The sequence below is a fragment of the Hippocampus zosterae genome, chromosome 8, assembly GCF_025434085.1.
Source record: "Hippocampus zosterae strain Florida chromosome 8, ASM2543408v3, whole genome shotgun sequence".
Lineage (NCBI taxonomy): Eukaryota > Metazoa > Chordata > Actinopteri > Syngnathiformes > Syngnathidae > Hippocampus > Hippocampus zosterae.
Window position 1 is genome coordinate 19,253,711 of NC_067458.1, and position 22,041 is coordinate 19,275,751.

Below are 22,041 nucleotides of genomic sequence, written 5' to 3' on the forward strand. Positions count from 1 at the left end.
GAATATTTCAGAGGACTTAATCAGAGGAAATGGGGTCTGGTGTGCAGGTGACACGCGTCTCGCTCCGGCGCTCACGTAGAGAAAACGGATTGCCCGCTTTGACACCGCCGCCGCCGTCGTCTCTCCATTTCCACCTCTGTCTGTCTCCCACTTTTTGCCTCTCGCCACTTTGAAGACATTCGGGGCATCGCAAATATGAAGACATTTGACTCTGAAATACAAACATCATGAGGGCTATCTGGGAATCGTCCACAGCAGTTAGACTTAGCAAAAGTATCGGAACACCTGGCCACAACACAACAGCGGGAAGAAGCCGGAAGAACTACCCAGGCCAAAGTGAACCCCTACAACGAAGAATAAAAATTAAAATAGCGGTAGCACGAAGAAGAAAAATATTTTTTATTTAAAAAATATTATTTTTTAAATTTTATATAAATAAAATATTTTTTATTTTTCTTCTTCGTGCTAAAAATAAAAAATGTTTTTCTTCTTCGTGCTAGTGGCAATAAAACAAAGAGAAGAAAATAATAGAAGAGATAACAGAAAATGGAGAAATGTAGCGACAATCTGGAGAAAAGTGGGTCGAAGATCGGCCAGGTTAACCGGCAGCTGAGGAGAAGTTATGATGTAATTTACATTTCAAAAACCAGAAGCCATTCATTTACAAATGTGATTGCACGTTAGTTGACATATTTAAATGTTCAGATATTAAGATTTGAATAGGCGGCCCGGTAGTCCAGTGGTTAGCACGTCGGCTTCAAAGTGCAGAGGCACCGGGTTCGATTCCAGCTCCGGGCTCCCTCTGTGGAGTTTGCATGTTCTCGCCGGGCCTGCGTGGGTTTTCTCCGGGTGCTCCGGTTTCCTCCCACATTCCAAAAAACATGCGTGGCAGGCTGATTGAACACTCTAAATTGTCCCTAGGTGTGAGTGTGAGCGTGGTTGGTTGTTCGTCTCTGTGTGCCCTGCGATTGGCTGGCAACTGATTCAGGGTGTCCCCTGCCTACTGCCCGCAGACAGCTGGGATAGGCTCCAGCACCCCCCGCGACCCTTGTGAGGATCAAGCGGTTCGGAAGATGAATGAATGAATGAGGCAAAATAACATGCTTTTTCTCTCAAATATATTGTTATAATCATTAGTTTCAGATGTACTGTATTTATTTTCTGTATAAGAATTAATTTGGTGTCTTTTTTCAAACTTGAGTCTTGTAAAAGAGGAGGTCTTATAATCAGGGCCGTCTTATTTTCGAGCCAATACGGTATGTGCAGTAACAAAGTACGTGTACCCCGCTACTTCCCGGCACTGGCAAAAACGAGGGTAACATCCTATGTTCCAAATCCATCACAAAGTGCACGCAACGGCGTCAGGTGCTGATTAGCTGCCTCAAGTCCAGCAACCCCGGTATGAATCACAGCACAGGGGCCGCTGCCCCGTCACTGCAGCAACAGATCAATGATAATTACCGCCTTGACACGAGTACGCTTATTACTGAACAGGATCAGGGTCCGGGGGCCTCAGAATGTGTTGGCCTCAAGGCCCGATCGATAGTCTGGGGGGGGGGGGGGGGGGGGGGGGGGTGGAAATGGCTCTCCGGGGCCTGGGATTGGACTTTGGCGCTAAACAAGCCATAACGGCCTGCACACATGACAGCTTAGGTGGAGATATGCGTGCTAAGGCTCCGTTCACCTCCTCGCTCTGTGGCTCCCGTTCGCCTCGGTGCTCCATCTTGTCACGGCCGGCGAGACGTCTGCGCCTCGGGCTTTGAGATGTGTTAACAAGAAGTGAGTGATCGGGGCAAGCGTGCTGCAACGATACAATGTGTTGCTTTAGGAAGAAAGAAAAAAAAAAAAAGGAGGGGGCCTGGTAACGTGATCTGAGGTTTGCCAGAGAGCGCTGAGATCAAACGGCGGCGTGCACACACATGAACACACAAACAAGGCAGGAATAAGCACATCAATGAGTCGAAATGATGCTGATCCGTCTATGGCAGGCCTCATCTGCTTTTCTCTTTGATTTTTTTTTTCACCGTTTCCCTCCTCTAGATCCCTTGTTTCCCCCCCCCCCCCCCACCCCCCTCTCCTTTCCATTTTTTTTTTAATCCGGTCACACCTGTAATCAGGCTGTGCGACAGGAAACTTCAGAGAATCAATTAGTCGCCGCCTCATCCCGCAGCCAAGACGATTCCTCTCGACTTGAGCCGCAAACTCCTTCTATCAGGAGTCATTCTGGCTGCCTAACACCCAGACTCCTCTCTCCTGAGCCCGGATACGTTTGACTTTAAGCTTCTAAAACGTTGACAACCCAAAGCGCCTTTCTCTCACAGCCAGCCTCACCCTGGCCCCCTTTTTTTTTCCCCCTTCCTCTTCCTTTTCCTCTTTAGACGTTACCGTCACTGCTAAATAAGGACAGAGTTGTCGTTTATGTTGTTGTTTTGATGCCTTGTGGTGTTTCGGCTACAATTAAGTCAACATTTTGGGTAAAAAGATGGTGGGACGTGCGCCTGCCTTGCCCTGGCCAATTTGTGTACGGTAAACCGTTTGCTATTCACAAGGGGACGGGAGGCCAATTCATCAAAATGTAATCATGATTTCAATTTTGGGCTTTTCCCGATCATAAAAATAGACTGAAACTGATTAATGCACAAAGGCAAATTTCTGTGTTCCAAAAGCGTCCAGCGTGCCCGTGTCACGTCACGTACCCGCCAGCAGGTGGCGGGCTTTTCCCTCCGCCAACTGCACACCTGTCCGTAATTTCGGGCTGATTATCCTCCTTTATTAAGAGGCTCCGGCAGTCCACTCGCTGCCAGAGAATTCCATGCCGAGCCATTGTTCTCTCGCGCTATTTTCCTCGATTGTTAACTACTCGTTGCCTTTTTGCCTTGCGGCCATCACTCTTGTTATTCGCATTGCCTCTAAATTGTATATCTCTAGATTACCTAATTCAGTACTTCCTCGGAATTTGTTTTTTAGCGAGCGTTCTCGGTTGTTTTTCCTTATTTCCTGGTCCTTATTTGACCAGCGCTTTTTGTTACCGTTTTCCCTGTCGGGCTCTTTCTGTTAAGTCATTAAAGACTCTTTGTTTTCTCTGACAAGATCTTTCCGTGTCTGCTTAACTGGGAATCCACCCCTTTATTTTTGTTCTGTACGAGGCGATCTGTTCATCGCCTCGGGCAGAACGTGACAGCCCGTGTGTATGTTTTGTTTTGTTTTTTTTTTTTTTGCTTTGCTGAGTGGCTCCCGAAAAGCTTGCGCTTTGACAATTATACTGTTGGGATGGCAACACATACGCATTGACTGGGTAGTTTTTTCAAAATCAAATCATCGACTGTATATGGCAATTCATCGGTTAGGATAATGTTTTAAGATGATCGTAAAATTATATGAATGTGTTCTGGGTTTGCAGTTTACGGAATTGTGAGGGGAATAGGAGCAGTTTGAAAAAGCAGTGGGAGACCGGTGGTACAGTAATTAGCGCGTCGACCCACGTCCGGCCTCTCTGTGTGGAGTTTGCATGTTCTCCCGGGCCTACGTGGCTTTTCTCCGGGTACTCTCATTTCCTCACACATTCCAAAAACATACATGGCAGGTTGATTGAACACTCAAAATCAGGGGTCACCAAACTACGGCCCGCGGGCACATTTGACCCGTCCCTCTAACCCTCCTGTTGTCCTCGGGTCAAAATGACCCGTCACTGTGTTAAAAACGCCTCAAAAAAACCCTAAATGATCATTTTTTAACTTGAAATGTTATGACTTTTCCTAGATTGTCCCCAACTGCAGAAAATTGAAATGTTTTTATTCACATTTCCATGGAAGCTGTAAGAAAAAAGTACAAAGGTGGTCATCGGGGCAAAATGACCCATGACGTAAATTGCGTTAAAATCAAGGTCACAAAGTTATTTACACACCATAGAATGTGTTTTAGTTGTGTCTCAGATCAATTAGTAGAACACGTGAACAAAACGGAGGCAGATATAAACAAGACAAGATAGGTGGCGTTCTCGTAGACGGCAGAACTCTTTTTTTTTTGTGGATTTCAAGGGGCTATAAAGAGCGAGCGTTGTTTAGTTATTATTTCTTTTCTGTGAAGAACTCAGAGAGGGTTATTTAGTTATTATTTATTTCATTAATAGTGTTATTATTTGTTTCCTGACTTTTTTTTCTGTAAAGAACCTGGAAAGGGTTATTTGGTGTGGCTTTCTGGGAAACAATACATTTTTTTAAGCTCCCCTACGATCGTTGATGTTACAAACTGACACCGGCCCCCCCATCAGAGAAGGGAAAAGTTATGTGGCCCTCACAGGAAAAAGTTTGGGGACCCCTGCTCTAAATTGTCCCGAGGTGTGAGTGTGAGCATGGATAGTTGTTCGTCTCTGTGTGCCCTGCGATTGGTTAGCAACCGGTTCAGGGTGTCCCCCACCTACTGCCCAAAGACAGCTGGGATAGGCTCCAGCACCCCCCGCGACTCTTGTGAGGATAAAGCGGATCGGAAAATGAATGAAAAAGCAGTCAGCGGTAACACAAAACCGTCAGGCTTCTGCAAGAAAGCAGAACATGTCAGGAAAAGCCGACTAGAACAGCCGAAAATGATTTGGGGCTAAATCAAATGAGCTTTAAATGCTGGCAGTCGTGCAAAGGTTAGAGTTCACATTAATGGCGGAAAGAGCTTTGAAATGATTTTCTTTGGTCTCATTTTTCATATCACAAAAACTCTGGTATTCAAATTGGTGGGGGGTGTTGACTTTTACTCTCCACGCTGCAAGAAGGAGAGATACCGACGCTCGTTCCTACCGACTGCTGTCAGGCTGATGAATAAAAATTAACAATCATAATAATAATAATAATTAAATGATGTGAAGGAAAATCGTAAATAGTACTGCGATTTATCCATTTGTGTTCATATTGTATTTAATTGAAAAATGTTTGTTGTTTTTTTTTCTCTTTCTCCTTTCTTCTTTCTACATACATTCTTGCTGCTGGAGGCTGTAAATTTCCCCAGTGTGGGACGAATAAAGGATATCTTATCTTATCTTATCTTATATGAAAATCCAGACGACGGTAACGGTAATCAAAGCAGCCCCGAGCCCACTGCAAAAGTGAGCCTCCTCCGCCGGGCCCTCGATTGGCGTCTGGAACAAACAGAACATTGAAGGGGTCAGATTTAATCCCTTGGCCCCTTTTCTTTTGTGTGCAGATTAGAGACTAAGGAGGATTTAGAGGAGCCTGGATTCTCTTGTTAAGAGACGCTGTTCTCCACTTAACCTGCAATTTACCTGTCACTTAAACCGCGCCGCAGCCATCATCCAACACCTTGTGTATGGTGGGGGGAGTTTTTTTCTTTTTAGCTTGTTTACAATGTTGAGGAGAGAAAGGTGTTGCGTTCGCTTGAGCCACGGAAAATCCGGATTATGGAGGTCAGAGCAGTGTACGCCTCAAACTAAAATGAAGTGTCGATTCATTACTAAGGCGGCCCGGTAGTCCAGTGGTTAGCACGTCGGCTTCACAGTGCAGAGGTACCGAGTTCGATTCCAGCTCCGGCCTCCCCGTGTGGAGTTTGCATGTTCTCCCCGGGCTTACGTGGGTTTTCTCCGGGTGCTCCGGTTTCCTGCCACATTCCAAAAACATGCGTGGCAGGCTGATTGAACACTCTAAATTGTCCCTAGTTGTGAGTGTGAGTGCGAATGGTTGTTCGTTTCTGTGTGCCCTACGATTGGCTGGCAACCGATTCAGGGTGTCCCCCGCCTACTGCCCGAAGACAGCTGGGATAGGCTCCAGCACCCCCCGCGACCCTAGTGAGGATCAAGCGGTTAGGAAGATGAATGGATGAATGAATGAATGATTCATTACTAGGAGCGACGGTTCCGGTAGGGTCCGTTGGGTCACTCGCCAAGTGGAGTTTCACTTTCAGAACAGAACATCCGAAGGTCAACGGCTGCTGTCGTACAAACAAACAATTTGAGTCACAGACGAGAGCTCTTTTTTTTTTTCCCCCGTTCTGTCCTTTGCGAAGGCAAACAAGCGCCCACCTCAGGGTGGAGCTTTGCGCCAGACTTTGATACGTCCCTTAAGCTCCACTAAACTGCCCCACTGGTTTTCACACCCGTACGCATTAGCCTATGTCTTAAAACTAAACAGTTTATCGTTCGCCGCTAAATTTAGACACCCTGCAGGCAGCTTGGAATCTGCACGCAGATCCTATACGGCAGCGGTCCCCAAAAGCTTTTTTACCCCACGGATCGGTTTATTGTCAGACGATATTTTCAGGGACCGTCCTTTAAGGTGCGGTGGATAAATACAACAAAATAAAATCACATGACCTGCATGAAAACTGTTATTTTCTAAACATGAATAATAAAAACGAATCGTGACAAAATTTTCTAGCTAAGAAATTTCTTCCAGAGCCAATTAATTTTGTAAGTAGAGGTACCACCGTATTTTATTCCCTTAATGGAACCTGATAACATGATAAGATGTCCCCTGTAGTGACCTCTGTCCCTGAAAGGGTTAAAGAACTTTGCCGTCACCTGTACTTTATTTTTTGAATATCATCTCCTTTCCAGCCAAGAGCCCTGGAGAGTTCTCCCCCTCTGTTTTTATTCCGCTACAACCCACATGTCCCAAAAAATATATATAATTGTCCTCGATGGGCTCGGGCCGGGAAAATTCCCCAAGTTAAAAACCATTAGCGAGCTATCAGCCTGGCCATAATATAGTCGAACCACCTCATTTACCTCAGTGTCAAGCGCTGTCAGGAACCACGGGCCTGGAGACGCTCCTCCGGTGGGTCCGCTTGGAGGTATCGCACACACACACACACACACACACACGCACACACACACACACACCCACACACACACACACAGCCAGTCGTCATCAAAACCAGCAAAGGACGGTCAAATATGTCACATTGTGGGGAGACGTTTGGAATGAACATTCAGTTACCATATCAACTCTAGTTGTAGTCGAGCAATCGGTTAAGAAGCGTTGGTCGGTTTTGATAGGGAAGTGAGATGTGGGGACTGGTGGACAAGTGGTGGTCAGAGCATGGCTATTCCATCTCTCTCTACCCGTTGCGATGGGTATTAAAAATGACTTTTGTGCATATAAACACAAACATGGCGAACTACCTCGACTTCAGAATGCAAATGGTAGAGTCCTGCTGCCTCGTCTTTACGTCTGAAACGTAATCTGTACAATGCAATTTTTCTTTCTTACACTTTTTGTATGACAACTTGTGCTGTTTTAGTGAGTTTTTCCCATAAAATGACATTATTATTTTTCAACAATATTTTTAAATGAAATGATTTTTTTTATGTAACCAGCTTTATCACATTTTTTTTTAGGGGGGGGGGGTCAATGATCGTGATGCTGGTCCTTCTGGTGTGTGTGCATTGTCCACCGGGGGCTGGGGGGGGGGGGACAATATGATAAAACACATACATGGAAATGGGACTTGTCTCAACTCCTCAGCAGTAATATTAGTTATTCTTCCCAGAGGAAAAATAATACATGCCTGCGAGTTTTGTTATATTATCTGTTTGCCATACACATTTTACAAAAAACTCAATCGATAAATACATTTACTTGAATGTGTGTGTGTGGCGGGGGGGGGGGTGCGAGTGCTTATGTCCACTGCCTCTCCTTGGATCCCCCAGTGTACCTTTATGTGAAAATGATATGGTAAATATGGAAAGGGGCCCCAAAGGCACAAAAGGCCCGGCCCCCTCTTTAGGAGTGGATAATTGACTCCTTTTTCCTGCTTGATAATTCATTGCTTGCATATGCCAGCTAATACATCAGATGAAAAGTGCCCTGGCCCCTCATCTCCCTCGACACACACACACATACACACACACTAGAGTACAGCGTCATGCATTAAATGACAAATGGGGGCACTTCTAGATCCATGAATGAATTATGTCTTCTAAATACCTTGAGCAGAGGCAACTGTCACTCGGCTAATCTGGGACAAAATATGACCAGCTCGGCGTTACAAAGGCCTGCTAGAGAATGAGGCGAGAAATGAACGCACATTAACACCGAACGTCTGATTCAGCGTCGCTGGGCATTTGCACATTTATCAAGAGATGGCAATACACCCCCCCTGCTTCGTTTCTTCCCGCACACACACGTACACACAAGCGCGTGCGGGCGTCCCGTCTGTCATTTTAATGCGGGCCCTGGCATTGAAATAGATGAGGATTATTCCGGCAGGACAGTGATATCATTTGTTTTACAACAGCCGAGTCAGCACTCACAACAGTCATTCGGGAATTAGAAAGAGAAGGCCCTTTGCAAAGTGAAAAGGAGCAGCAAATAATGAATGAGACGAGATGTTAAACGCTCGTTCGCCAAAAACACGGGCGACGAGGCGGAAAGACAAACAGTAACGTGCCAAATCACTCACCTGATTGATGTTCACGCCTGGTGGTCCAAAAGAAAAATTGACCAATGGGGAAAAGCGTTAATTAGGGCCCAAACAGTGACCACGGTGAGGCCTTTAGTGTTGGCCCTTAGTCTGTCGAAATTATTATTTTTCTGTGAAATGAATTACATTTTTAAAGGCCTAATCATGAACGAAAGCTCACAAAACTTTGTACAGCTACTTGAAATTTTAAACTTCTCATACATGAGTACAAAAAAAAAGAAAAAGGTGTGTCGTGCCCCCCCACCCCATCAAGGAATGTTTGAATTGGAATTTTAGTCATCGATTTTTAACCCTAACAAAAACACCAGGATTCCACCAGATAGCGCCAAAGTAATACACAAGTACTTTAGCCCCAAAAGGAGCAAATAAACAACATTTTTATCAAAGAATGAAAGATTGTTTCCATTTTAAAAATCCTATCCAAATTTGTAAATGCCAAATTTTGAACTTGCAGGGGTTCACTAGAACTCAAATCATGCTCAGGGATCCACCAAGCGAGAACTAATGCCATCCAGCCTACACTGAATTTCGGCAATTGTTCTGATTGTTATTTAGGTTTTGAACGTAATTGTCAAATTGAAATTCACAAGATAGATGGAATGACATACGCTTGAACTCTTTCACTTAACTTCGTTCACCCTTTGCGGTCAAAAACACACGGTGACCTTACAATTGTTCTCTATTGGGACATTTCACCAATGAAATGCTTTTTTCTTTTTTTACGCAGCCATTTCATGCTGCAGGGCAATATTCGAATTCCCTTGAAAGGAGTGCAGGAGGCCTATGGACCAAATTAAGAGAAGACAGTCACGAGCCTGTGATTTATTCAAGGCCCCTCTCAATGAAAAGCTATATTTATTGACAAACTGGTTTATTCAATCGACAACGAATGTAGCAATTTTTCCACAGTGTTTCGTTTAGTTGAATGTCCATTTCTAAATATATATTTTCAGCACTTTAGTTTTTGCTCCCATTTTTTAAGACTTTTATATCCACTCTTAAATCTAGTGGGTTAAATTGCATAATTGCAAAAATAAAGTGGGAGCAAGATATCGAACATATTAGGCCAAAATGGACTTCTTTTAGTGCATTGCTCAAAATGGCGACCAAATTCAATCTTCAACCCCCCAAAACACTGAGTCCAAATAATGAATCCAATCTGCTCAAAATCGACAGCTGTCTTGTGAGTGGGTAGGAAAACAAACCAGCATTTTGTGTGTGTGTGTAGTGTACATGAAAAGACAATTGATCTCAAATATTGCACACAAATCTTTCGAAATCTGTTTGAGTGAGCACTTCTTCACAGGTGGGGAAAGCAAGATGCTGATTAAACAGCAGGATCGTTGGATTGTCCAGGTGCGCCTTGGGCTGCCCACACAAAACATTTTTACTGTATCATATATTTATTGTGACACTTTCTGCGTACTATACAACAAGTGAGACCCTAATGAAGACAAACACGATCGAGAATGCTTATGTGGATGAATGCTGAATGATTGTTCCTCTCCAGTGAGATGAACAGCAGGTCGGGCTCGCGCATCAGTGCACCGTCGAAATGACGAGACTACCCTCTAGTGGCGGAAGTGAGTACTTCTATCAGCGAAATACTGTACAGTGATCCCTCGCTACTTCGCGGCAGTGTTGTGTCCAAGGACAAGGCCGAGCCGAGGACATGTATAAAACAATGCTATCATACCACTTGGCAGGTCTTCATGATTTGCAACACCCCTCCATCATAACCCCTTGCACTCCCTAACGCTTGAATGAAGTGTTTTTTTATTCAAAGTGTAGAACAGTCAGGGTACGTGTGATTTATACCAAAGAAAACCAAAAAAGCACATGATATACATTTATGAATTAATGCTTTAGCAGTAGTTTCTTAATGTCAAGTAAATCAACACTCAACAGGCATGACATGCCACGGAAGACAAGTTGAGAAATGACTTTGCATAGAAGTCAATCACCGAGTGCAGAAAAAGCGGTAATCTCTGCAGTGATAATTTTACAGTTTACAGGCAGATAAGATACTGATCAGAAAAGTATGAGTCCCATTATGCATTGAGAGTCCCAAATTTTGAATTCTGAAATGGTCTACTTATTCAATTGCATATGATAATAACACAAACAACAACATATACATACAATTATTTTAAAAAATGCTGCAAAAATTTAAATAATTCAATAGCAGGCCTGAGGATTTCGGAAATTCATGGTAACCGTTTTTCGGTTCTGTCGGATTACCCAATGGGAAACCACGGTAACCGTACCGGTCCCCGGCGGTTGGAGACCTCTGGGGCAGATCTCAGGAATCGTTTATGACAGGGAGACAGCTTCAAAGGTCCTGGAAAATTAAAGCCCATGATTTGAGGGTAGTACTCAACAGGGCTCTTTATCAAGCGTGACAGATCAGAGTAAATTCCCTTTAATACCAATGCGGAATCCAGTAAATTCCTTCATCAATGTTAACAATGTGCATCATGAACCTCAACAAGAGAACATCTCACATTTTAAGTTGCCAGACATAACATGTGGAAGCATCAGGTTAGAAAAAGTACCAAAAATAACCTTGGCTTGTGCAAAGCAGGCTTGCACGTTGACTGTGCTTGAGACAAATCAAAATTCACAATATGTATAACGATGATACTGGAAATACTATGTCAAACTTTTAAAGGATGTTCGTGCTGCAGTTAACATGCACTCTATGTGAAAATTTAATGACAAGAAAAAATCAATTTACTACTTCTTTCTTCACAGTCTGAAAATTAAAAAATTAAATAAAATAGAAATCACAACCCACTTGACCTTAGTTCACATCCGGACCCTTCCGTTCGCACAGACTGACAGGCATAAAAAGTTAAACATAGTTATTTAAAAAAAAAAAAGACTATTGTTTCTTCATGCGATCATAAGGTAATCAATCATACAAAACAAGGTGACAACAATAAATATAAAAACAATAACTGACTTAACGAATTCTTGTTTCTTTAAAAAAAAAAAAAAGAGGGAGGGAGGGAGGGATAACAAAAACAGATTTGGTTGAAGATGTCAGGACCTTCCCAGAGGTTCGCAAGAGGAAGTGCTACTTTTGCTGCAGGTGATAAGATTACAGGCAGTGGGCGAAAAGCTTCCACGACACGACCTGATAGGCAGGCCCATCACACACACAGAGGACAGATTTAAAAAAAAAAAAAAGAAAGAAAGAAAAACGCGGCCGCAAAACACGATGCCAAGCGGCTCATTTTCAGGCCGTCAGTTCAGCCGTGCCGTCTCGGCCGCGCAGGGCGTTGGACTGCGCCCTCCTGCGAGCCAGTCTGGAGTTGGACGGTGGAGAGAGCCTCATGGAGCAAATGACGACGGGGCACACCTCTTCGTCTTCTTCCTCCTTTTGCTGCTGCTCGTCGTGCTGCGACAGCTGCCGGTGGAAGGCGATGGCTTCGGCTGCGAACTGGCTCAGGTCTTTGGTGCTGCTGTTCCTACGATGTCGACGTACAAAACGCTTCAGAGATGGGTTTTTGACTTGACGTGTCAACATAAAGGAGAACGATTTTAACGCTCATGTTCCACTCATTTTAATAATATGGATTGTTTGAGGTCGACATTAATTACCCTATTATTTAAAAAAATATTTAATGACTCAAATAAGGACTTTTTTGGTCCCTTTTATTTACTGTGTGACTCGTGACAAAAACAAAATGTACGCCTATTCACCATTTTCTTTTGCTCCTGCACATTTCCAGGCTATGAAACATGCAAACAAAAAATGCTGGCCACACTCTTCCATGATGTTTGCTGAGTTGTTGCGGCAGAGTTTGATTTTTGGAGCGGGTTGCTGAAGGTGGATTTAGGTCCAAGCGCACTAAGCTTTCATACTCACTGGTTTGTTTGTTTTTTGCGCCCTGTCAAATATAAAAGTATTACTTTGGCGCTATTTTGGTGCCAAGGAACATCCCAAAGAACAATGTTAAAGTGAAGGGAGCGGCTTTGCTCACACAGGCAATCGACTCGTTTTAACAGAAAAGTAATGCAGGCAATTAAAAACTTCTTGTGTGAGCTTTCACTTGCTATTAGCTGTGGGGCTCGATACCTATGCACAGCAAATAGCGAGGGAAACTTGTAATATATGTAGCTTGTAAGATTTCATTCTCACTTCTCACGGTATCTATTTCAGTGGTTTTATGACTTTCCGTCTTACCTTTGTAAGGCATGAGGTGTTGGAAGACCTCTCTCTGGTGCATTCTGTGCAAGAGGGAGGTAAAGCAATGTGAAATACAAGTCGACAATCATTTACCATACAAAAAAAATGAAATAAAAACACCTACCCCCTGCACCCACGGGTGCTTGAGGACCTGAGCGGCACTGAGGCGCAGAGTGGCATCTCGTACCAGCAACTTGCTGATAAGATCTTTGGCGGCATTGGTGATGTGAGCCCAGTCCTTGTCCGGAAATTCATATTTGCCCTGCTGGATGCTCTCGAACAGGTGACTCTGTGGGCGGTATGTTACATGGTGTCTTAACTCAACATGCGTCATGCATTCTAGAAGCGAGGTGACATTTTCGACATGCTAGCTTCACGTTCCTACTGCGATGGCGTTCATTTTTTTTTTTTTTTGGAGACCTCATTGTGACAGCACGTGAGCGTCGCCTGATGGGCACGTGAGATTTAGTCAGGTGATGATCAGATGATGGCGGGGGAGAAAAGTGATGAACGCCCATCGCCTCTTAACATTCTTACTACAGATGCACCAACCCGTTGGAAACCGCGCAGTTAGAGGCGAGGCGCAATAAGTCATGCACAAATCTGCATAAAAATGGAAGGGAAAGGAAATAAATGCTGTACATTCCGCGACATTTAAATAATGGACTGATTTGTTGGACCGGTGTAAGACGGAGTTAAACGTCTTTCTTTCTTTTACGAAAACATTTAAATATGAATTAGGCAACTATGCTGAAAGTCTAACAATGCGTGGACGTGTCATGTTCGAGGCCACATAATTGTCGAGTCTCATTACCTGGCACGTGCGGCACGTTTCCCCCCGGTCCCACCCGCAATCGCTGCCGCAGTGGCCCGTGAAGGGGGGGCTGCCGCTTAACAGGATGTAGAGAATGACCCCGAGGCTCCACAAGTCGCAGCGTTTGTCATAGAAGGACGCCTCGTCGGTGAACACCTCCACCACTTCTGGAGCCATGTATTCTGCTGAGCCACACTTAAAAAAAAATAATAATAATAAAAATAAAGGGAGAGAGCAAATGACCAGAAATTAGTAGCATTTTAGTGACAAGCAAAATATTTTACAGATTGCAGATTGTTTCTCTACCTTGACTGAACATAGTCGACTGACAGGTTAATTGTACCTTCTGCCACCTAGTGGGAGAACATTTAATTGTCCTGCCTGTTACTACATCGCCAGCATAGATGAACCAAGAGGCATTCTTACTCATATATAAAATGTTTGGACCCATTAAGTGAGATTAGATCATTTCCTGTGGTACACTCGATCATCTCACATGGTCCACAAAAGTGCTGTAACACAACGGTTGGAATAACAAGCCGCAAATCTTACCGGTGTGGTGAGTTCTGGAGTTGTTATCGGTGTGCAGGCGCTGCTGAGCTGCACGCCGCTTCCCAGGTCAAAGTCGCAGATCTTTACCGGTGACACCTGGAAAGAGACAGACGGTGGGTTCCTGAAGGTTCCAAAAAAAAATGTTCAACTGAATGGTCTACATCACGGGTGTCAAACTCAAGGCCCGGGGGCCAAAGCCGGCCCGGCATCTTATTTTGTGTAGCCCGCGAAGAAAAATTCTACGTGTCAGCTAGCATGATTCTTTCTAAAGTCTCGACCCAAAGGTCAAATTGTCATATGCAATAAATAACGTTGAGATTTTCCAATAATTTTCCGACCCTGTAACTGAACAAACTACAACAGGTGACTTGACTGATTTCAAAACTAGTAATCTGTTAATTTGTTGTGCACAAGTGATAATACGATGGGACGATAAAACATTTTGGTGGTTTCACTTTCATAAGACGTAACTCTAAAGTGGCCCGCGGCAAAAATAAGTTTGTCACGCCCGGTGACAACATAGTCAAATTTAGGCCCTTTTTAGGATCTATTTTCAAGCAATTTACATAATACAATATTTACAGCTGTGGCCAATCACATGTTTTTTTTGTTTGTTTTTTTTTTGTTAGTGGTAAAGCATTTATTAAAACCAAAATTTCAAGCGCCGGTTTGGAGCCTGGGTTACTTGATCAGTGTGTTCACAAAGGACGTTATCCAGTTTGAGGTCCCTGTGAGCAATACCTGTAAAGACAACGGACTGTTACCATGACAACTAGGACTGTCAGTTGGATGTGGGTAGATTGGACAAGAAGGTGTCGTACCCTTTGTGTGTAGAAAGTCAAGCGCTTGGGCGATGTCACGGACCACCTTGCTAGCCTCCAGCTCATCAAAGTGCTTCCGGTTCTGGATGTGCGTAAGGATGGACCCTTGGGACATGAAACAATCACATTGCGTGGGTGTATGTCGCAACGAGTGCAGACACACAATGGCCAGTGTTCTTTTGGCTCACCTCCTCGCAATTTCTCAAACACCAAATAAAAGCAAGTGTCGTCTTCAAAGAACTCAATCAGTTCCAGAATGTTCCTGAGTCAAAAGATCTCCAATTTAGTTTGGGTTCACATCATTTGCAGTCATTTCATGGAATGTCTTTCAAACACGACATTAATTCCCTCACCTGTTTCCTTGACACTGGTAAAGCGTCTCCACTTCTCGGAAGACTCGGCGGCGGCTGTGACCCGCACTCTTTTCGATGATCTGTATGACGGACCCCAAAAAGATATATTTCACTGCAATGTTATGCAACTATCTGCCTGGTTTGCTTTGAGGCAATATCAGCCTTGAAAGATTTCAGCCCATCTCAAAATGTCTCACATTGCCCTTTTTATACAAACTAATTTTGAATGTCACCTTTACTGCATACTCCTGCCCGTTCTGCAAGCTGACGCATCCTTGGACTTTGGCACAAGCCCCCTGGCCCAGCACCTCATCCGTCAGCTTATAGAGGTCTAAAATGGATATTTATATATACGAATACATGAATGAATAAAATAAGTGCATATGGAAACGAGTCTGATTCAAATCCTTCCGTAATTACCATCAAAAGTGCCAGTGGAGCTGTTGGTCGCTCTTGATCTTTTCTTCTTTTTTCGTTTGGCAGCATCTGGGATGTTCACAGGATGGCTTTTCTCAACTTCTGATGCAGCACATGAGGACAACAACAAATGAAGACATTTGAAACAATGTCTGCCGCACTGCACAATAGGGCTTTCGTACCTGCAGGGACTTGAGCGATGTGCTGCCTGTCATCTGAAACGATCCCATTCTGCTGCTGCTGTTCCCCATAACATTGCCCTACTTGGCCCAGAGCCAGGGAGTTGCCCTGGAACAGACAGGAAACGTGCAAGAGTGGTGTAAAATCAAGTGCTGACGCTGCTGAGAAAGTAGAAGAGGAAATGCATGAGCTTCCACTTTTATTTCACAGTCTTGGTTGACTTATTTCCAATTGGAAAACATCACAACTTGATTTAATGAAAAACCTCCCAAATCTAACTGCGTTCAAGCTTAGACAGTAGACTGTAATAAAACTATTTATTGCACAGTTCCTCTCAGGCAACCTGCCAGAGCAGTAGCTTGCGGTTAGTCTTCAATATGCTAACCTTATCTGCGATTATCACAAGTATCTACAAATCCAGGCAGAGTACATGACTCACTGAGAGCGATAGAACGTCTGTATGTAAGGTAGATAAGGCTGACAAGTCAGGGCAGTGATAAGCGGATGTTTCACATCAACGAGGTGACAGATCATACCTGGAGCGAATGCTGGAAGACATGCAACTCCGTCATCACGCTGTGCCTCACCATAGCTGCTAACTGAGGGAACATTACAAATATTTAGTTGACCTGGAATGGCCCCCATCTGCTGAAACTTACTCAGACGCCAGAACAAGATAAGATGACAGTCAAGAATTTCAGTTCACGTGTCAAACCAGTGCCTCACAAGAGGGATTGGTTCTTTGGTTGCACGGATACTTGTCAACTCATACGGCTTAGTCATAGTTCATACGGATTTTGTGGTGAATCTTACATATATGGCCGTATCGCACAAATCATACGGATTCTGAAATTTTCAGTTTTTTGTTTTCCCCCCCAGAATGGTGCTAGTCTACTCGAATGCTTTCGTTTCCAAAGTAAATATGAATGGATGCTGTAACTTCGAGCCGATGGGTCAGCATTTGGAGTCGTGGTGAAAAAAGTAACGCAGAAATACAACTCTGAACACAGTAATGCCACTAAGTAGAATGATGATTAGACATTAACCAGACATTGTATTATGGAGATCTACAATAAATATCATTGAAAATATCGTGCGGTTTTTTTCTGGCGTTATTTTGACATATAAAATGCTTTGGTATGTTATATGGATTTTTTTGCTCTTCATAAGCATTTTTTGGTAGTTTATCCAGGTTGGCGCTCCGAATGGTTGACAGGTATGTGCACGTAAAGAATTCTACAGTCGTAACGAAGTCATTTTATTACTGATAGTGTCACTTCAAGTCATTAAACTAAGCGCTAAAAATTGAATTATATAAATAAATGGCCATAGCGGGATACATCAGTCCGAAATCTAATTGCGAGCCAACGTTAGCAAATCCAAACCAGATCCTGACGTCATTGACAGTCACGGCATCGTCAACAGGTACGTACGTCAACACTGATATTTGACTTTTGTTGCGGTAAGAGTTCTCCTCAACACTGGATTAGTAAAAGAAAGTGGCCATTTATTAACATTTAAAAAAAACACACACACACAAACGACGTTGTGTTGTCAGCGTTAGCCAAAGCTTGCTGGTTAGCCTAGCACAGAATTGTGTAAAGCCCCGTCCGACTGCTATTCATGACGTCCCAACATATTTTAAAGATCATCCGGGTGCCGTACGAGCCAAATATGAGACATGAAGCGGCGCGGTAACCTGAACATTCTCCGAACTGGCCAAATCCCCGCCGGTCAGAGTCTTCGAGAGATGATGTAAGATCCCATCGCTAGTCGAGAGCCATCAAACCAATTTGCCACTGAAGGCGCCCAGCGGGCAACCGCACGAAAATATATCACCACGCCTACGTTCTCGTATTCTCTTCTCCTATTGGTTGTATACGACAACACGTCACGTGACGTAATTCAGCACGCCTCTGTACACTGTCGGAATGTTTTAATCCAGGTAGTTGTAATTTTTTTTTAAAGTTTCTCTTTACTTCTTTATGCCTTTCATAGCTTGGCATTTTACTGTCAATGGTGAATCACACACCAAACAAACGTCGAATGAGAATAAATAAAAACGATTAGTTTATAATTGTGAATATTGCTGAGAAGTTTTGACAGCCTAATTTCCCTGATAAAAAAGTGTCTAAAGTCTTTCTACATCTTTATACAGTATTAGGCATGTTTTGATCTGCGTGGTGAACTTCAGAGAGTATTCCCCCCCCCCCCCTTTATACCTTTCATTGCCAGTCATTTACACTAAATAATCATTTTAAACTCGTTTTGTTGAGTGAGCATGACAGCTCGGATTGACTCCAGCATGCCTGTGACCTTGTGTGGATAAAGGGATTAGAAAATGGATGGATGGATGGATGGATGGAAGAAGCCAGAATACCTGAAGCGAACCAAACTTCCCTTTATTCATATTTATTCTTTCCCTTTCAGTTGGACCATAACTCAGAGTTTCAAAAAACTTTTAAAATACAATATTATACTCAATAAAAGTCCAAAAAGCTAAAAATAGCCTATAAAAGGCCAACCATAAATACATGCACAGGATGAAAGACTGGAGGAAATCATTAACCACCTCAGATTCAAATAAAAACAGCACCATTGTTACCTTGAGTAACACACATCTTGACACCACCGGAAAAAGTGGGGTTGAATCGTAAAAAAAAAAATTAAAATTCACATTGACATTCACTCACACCGCTCACATTGTATGTAACATGTTACACATTAATGTGAAAAGTTCTTAGTTGAGAGTCCATTGAAGGTGAGCATTTTGTCTTCTTCATCTCTAGTTTAATTGCAAATCTTCTCTGTCATCTCTTTCTGTAGGACAACAAAACACAGGATCACATACAGTACATTTATATACATATACGTACCTATAAGTAGTTCCTGATTTTATTTCATATCCCTAATTATTACACAGCCTATGATTGACAATAATGAAAGCCCAATGTGATGGATTTTATATCATTTCATGCTTCACGATTCCAGACATTTGACAATGACATTTTGATTGATCACATCACATAACACAAGGTCAAGGTCACGCTCTTGTCTCACCAGGGGCTCAAGTTCAGAGTGGTCGATGAGGTTGAACTCCGAAATGAAGAAGTAGTAGTGCTTGTAGCAGGTATTGATGTGGGCCTCGGCGCCCATGCTGCAGATGCTGTCAAAGTGATGGATGTAAACGTGCACAAACACCCTGAAAAGCCGGCTCAAGATCTTTTTGCACACCTGCTGGAAATTCTTCGGAAAAGGAACACCTGCAGTGGGGATGAAAAATAAATATGTTCATTCAGGGATTTCGGGGAACTATTACCTCTCTGAAAAAGGGATAATTTTCTTAATAGGACTCAATCGGGCAGCAGCATAGTCAAGTGGTCAGCACGCCGACCACATTTGAGAGGTTGTGGGTTTAAATCTTGGTTACAGATTCCTGTATGGAGCTTGCATGTTGTACTGGTGTTTTGCGTGGGTCTTCTCTGAGTTTCATGGCTTCCGCATTCCCAAAACAGCTTGACTTGACTTGACTTTAGATAAACTGAGGACTAAAATGTGCAGAGCTGTAAGTGTGACTTGTTGCTTGTCAATATGTACCCAGTGGTTGACTGACCCACCAGTCCAAGGTGTAAACTGCTTCTTGAACAAAGTCATCTGAGCTAGGCTGCAGCTCTAAAGAAAACGGACGGATTAAATGCGGGGCTATTTCGTCGTGACAATACTGTATATCATCATGCCCGATATTGAATGCAGTTGAGCTATTTGTCACGTCTGTTCATGCGACAAACTTGATTGTGTATAAATGTCAGGCTCATGGTTCAATGAACCTCATTTGAATCTGCAGCACATTAATGAAGCTTCATGAAACAGTTAGGATACACACATCCTGTAAGGCAGTTCTCAGGCACCTATTCTGGTGGGGAAGATTTCCTCATCGTTGATGAGCGACTCTATCCAGTCCATCATCAGGTTCATGTACTTGAGAGCTGGCAGCTTGGTGGGTTTCCTGTAGTCGTCGCCGTCCTGCCACCTGTACTCGTACCGGAGCCCCCCGGACATAATGGGACAGGTGCGTTCGGTGCAGTACTCGCTGACCGTGCCGTAGATCAGGTTGATTCTGTTGAAGAAATCCACCACGTGCATAGCGACCCAGTCGTTGAGGCTCTCGCCCTCGGGCAGCTGCACCACCTTCCTCAGGTCAAGGCCGGACTTGAGCGAGGCTTGGGCCTTCTTGTACAGTTCGAAACGCTGGGTGCCGGGTTCAAAGCGTTTCCTAGGTCGGAACGTTTTGTCTTTGCTAAACACTTGACCCAGACACAAAGCCATGTCCTCAGCTATTTGTACTCTCCAGAATTAGTGTTTTATAATCTTGAAGGCGACAGTTTCTGGCCTGGATGAGGTCTCAAGAGGAAAAAAGCCCAGTCAAGTCCGGCGGCAGATGCTCTGTAAAGCACAAAAAAACATTTATAGTTACATGACACAGTTTGTGGAGAGTGAGGAATGTAATAAACATGTAATAAAGCCACTGATGTCAACTGCCAACCATATAGAACTCACAGCATGTTTTTGTTTTGTTTTTTCGCAATTAGTCTTTTGACGTATTCTAGTTTGAAAGCATTTGAGGCATCAAAACATTTTTGTGTTAAAGCGTTTGGTCAGAAACTGGTGTTTGTGGCTAAACCAACCATGTACTACTGCCAATTAGACTAAAGAAAAAAAGCTTGAAGCAAACTTTTTTTGTGGTGGGGAAAAAAAATAAGACTGTTCATATTTTGTTTTGGTAGGTTCTATGCTTGTATCGTAACAGAGCAAAACATTTTGCGGGTTTTGAAAGATGAGTCAAAATGCTTTTTAAAAAAAAAACAATATGCAACAGTACATACAACCAGCATAATACATTTGATTATTTTGATTTGGCATTTGGAGTACGCCACTTTTTTGTGTGCGTGAACTGTCTTGGGTTTATCCTGTCTATGGTGAACTTTCCATTTGGATTAGAGCAGGCATGTCCAAAGTCCGGCCCGCGGTCGAATTTCATCCGGCCCTTGGCCCCTGTCATAAAATCAGTGCCGTCTGGCCCGCAGGTTGGGCGCAATGGAACACGTGTTGCATTGACTGAGGTCTCGTGGACTGGTGAGTGATGTTTCATAGAGTACTGCTTCCCTCTAGTGGCTAAATGAGTAATAGCATTTAGACACTAGTGGGCATCACTCACGAGTTAACAAGACACCACTCCGTGTTTATATTGACTGATACGTCATATTTCAAATGATCCTTGCAGTTGTGGATATGTGTATTGCTTGTTCATTTCCCTGTTGTTCGAGTCAAAGGTTTTGTGACTATTGAAAAGTCATGGTGATACATTTTCAAATCAATCAATTTGCACTCAGGAGACTTCTGTTTAAGAAAAAGTCAAGTGAATAAGCAGTTGCATGTGATATACCTGTTTCAAATGAACCAAAAGAAATTCTTAAGATTGTTGAAATTAAAATAAAAATGGAAATGTGAAACAGACTGGCTTACTCAAATTTGTCGAACAATATTGTTGTTCAATGTAAAGAATGTCAGCCAAGGTCGGCCCCCCGACATTTTACCTCATAAAATCTGGCCCCCTTGGCAAAAAGTTTGGACACCCCTGGATTAGAGGATGACCTCCACTGATTGGACTCTGTCGTCAAGTGACCTTGGGTGCAATCATCAACATTTGTGTGTAAAGTCACTCAATACAATTCCTGCTGTTGTTTTTCTCTGGACCGTTACTAGCAAACGTTTCAGTTTCTTTTAGAGTTCACAAATAAGTCAGTGTGCAAATGTGACAAGTTGCCCATACCTCACTGATAAAACATTTCAGAAAACTCCCGCCCCTGAAACCAATTCTACAGGAAAAAGATGATGTCATCGTAATGATCTGAGAGTGTGTGTGATCTGCAAAAGAGATCATTTTTCTTCCTCTCGCGACCAGTTCAGTGGGTGGGGGGAGTGTCAGTGTGACTATGCGGTCATGAGACAGCTCCACAACAAAAGAACTCCGGAGAACACTTTAAACATCAACCCAACAAACATGAACTCCCTTTACTAGTGCACGAGTATAATAGCTAAAAAAGACAAAACACAAGTGGGCTCAAAAACTTTTACCGCCCCCCTGCCGTAGCCTCAAGCTGAAGCATGTCTGATCATGCACTCATCCATCTCACGCATACTTCCCGGGTGTTTATTGACGCCACACGCTAAAAACAAACCCATTGAAGGCTTGCGTGGCGGAAACCAAAACGCGGGCTTGGCGGT

At 43.4% G+C, this 22,041-nt stretch overlaps 2 protein-coding genes across 3 annotated transcripts; both read right to left on the reverse strand.

Moving 5' to 3' along the window:
* Positions 1 to 10,834: 10,834 nt before the first annotated feature.
* Positions 10,835 to 17,574, reverse strand: mknk1 (MAPK interacting serine/threonine kinase 1). 2 transcript variants are annotated; one of them, XM_052074095.1, is made up of 14 exons: positions 17,456 to 17,574; positions 16,293 to 16,355; positions 15,759 to 15,864; positions 15,580 to 15,678; positions 15,393 to 15,490; positions 15,160 to 15,239; positions 14,995 to 15,068; positions 14,807 to 14,911; positions 14,671 to 14,726; positions 13,986 to 14,081; positions 13,434 to 13,628; positions 12,744 to 12,908; positions 12,617 to 12,660; positions 10,835 to 11,897 (listed from the first exon to the last, which is right to left on the reverse strand). In XM_052074095.1, the coding sequence occupies exons 2-14, from the start codon at positions 16,344 to 16,346 to the stop codon at positions 11,666 to 11,668; spliced, it is 1,404 nt and encodes a 467-aa protein (XP_051930055.1). In that variant the 5' UTR covers positions 16,347 to 16,355; positions 17,456 to 17,574; the 3' UTR covers positions 10,835 to 11,665. The 2 variants fall into 2 exon arrangements, with proteins under 2 accessions (XP_051930055.1, XP_051930054.1); XM_052074094.1 differs by having other exon boundaries at positions 15,393 to 15,502; positions 15,577 to 15,678; positions 17,456 to 17,573.
* A 569-nt stretch (positions 17,575 to 18,143) lies between these two features.
* Positions 18,144 to 20,194, reverse strand: mob3c (MOB kinase activator 3C). Its single transcript, XM_052074109.1, has 3 exons — positions 19,665 to 20,194; positions 18,817 to 19,019; positions 18,144 to 18,576 (listed from the first exon to the last, which is right to left on the reverse strand). The coding sequence occupies exons 1-3, from the start codon at positions 20,080 to 20,082 to the stop codon at positions 18,547 to 18,549; spliced, it is 651 nt and encodes a 216-aa protein (XP_051930069.1). The 5' UTR covers positions 20,083 to 20,194; the 3' UTR covers positions 18,144 to 18,546.
* Between the last annotated feature and the right edge of the window lie 1,847 nt (positions 20,195 to 22,041).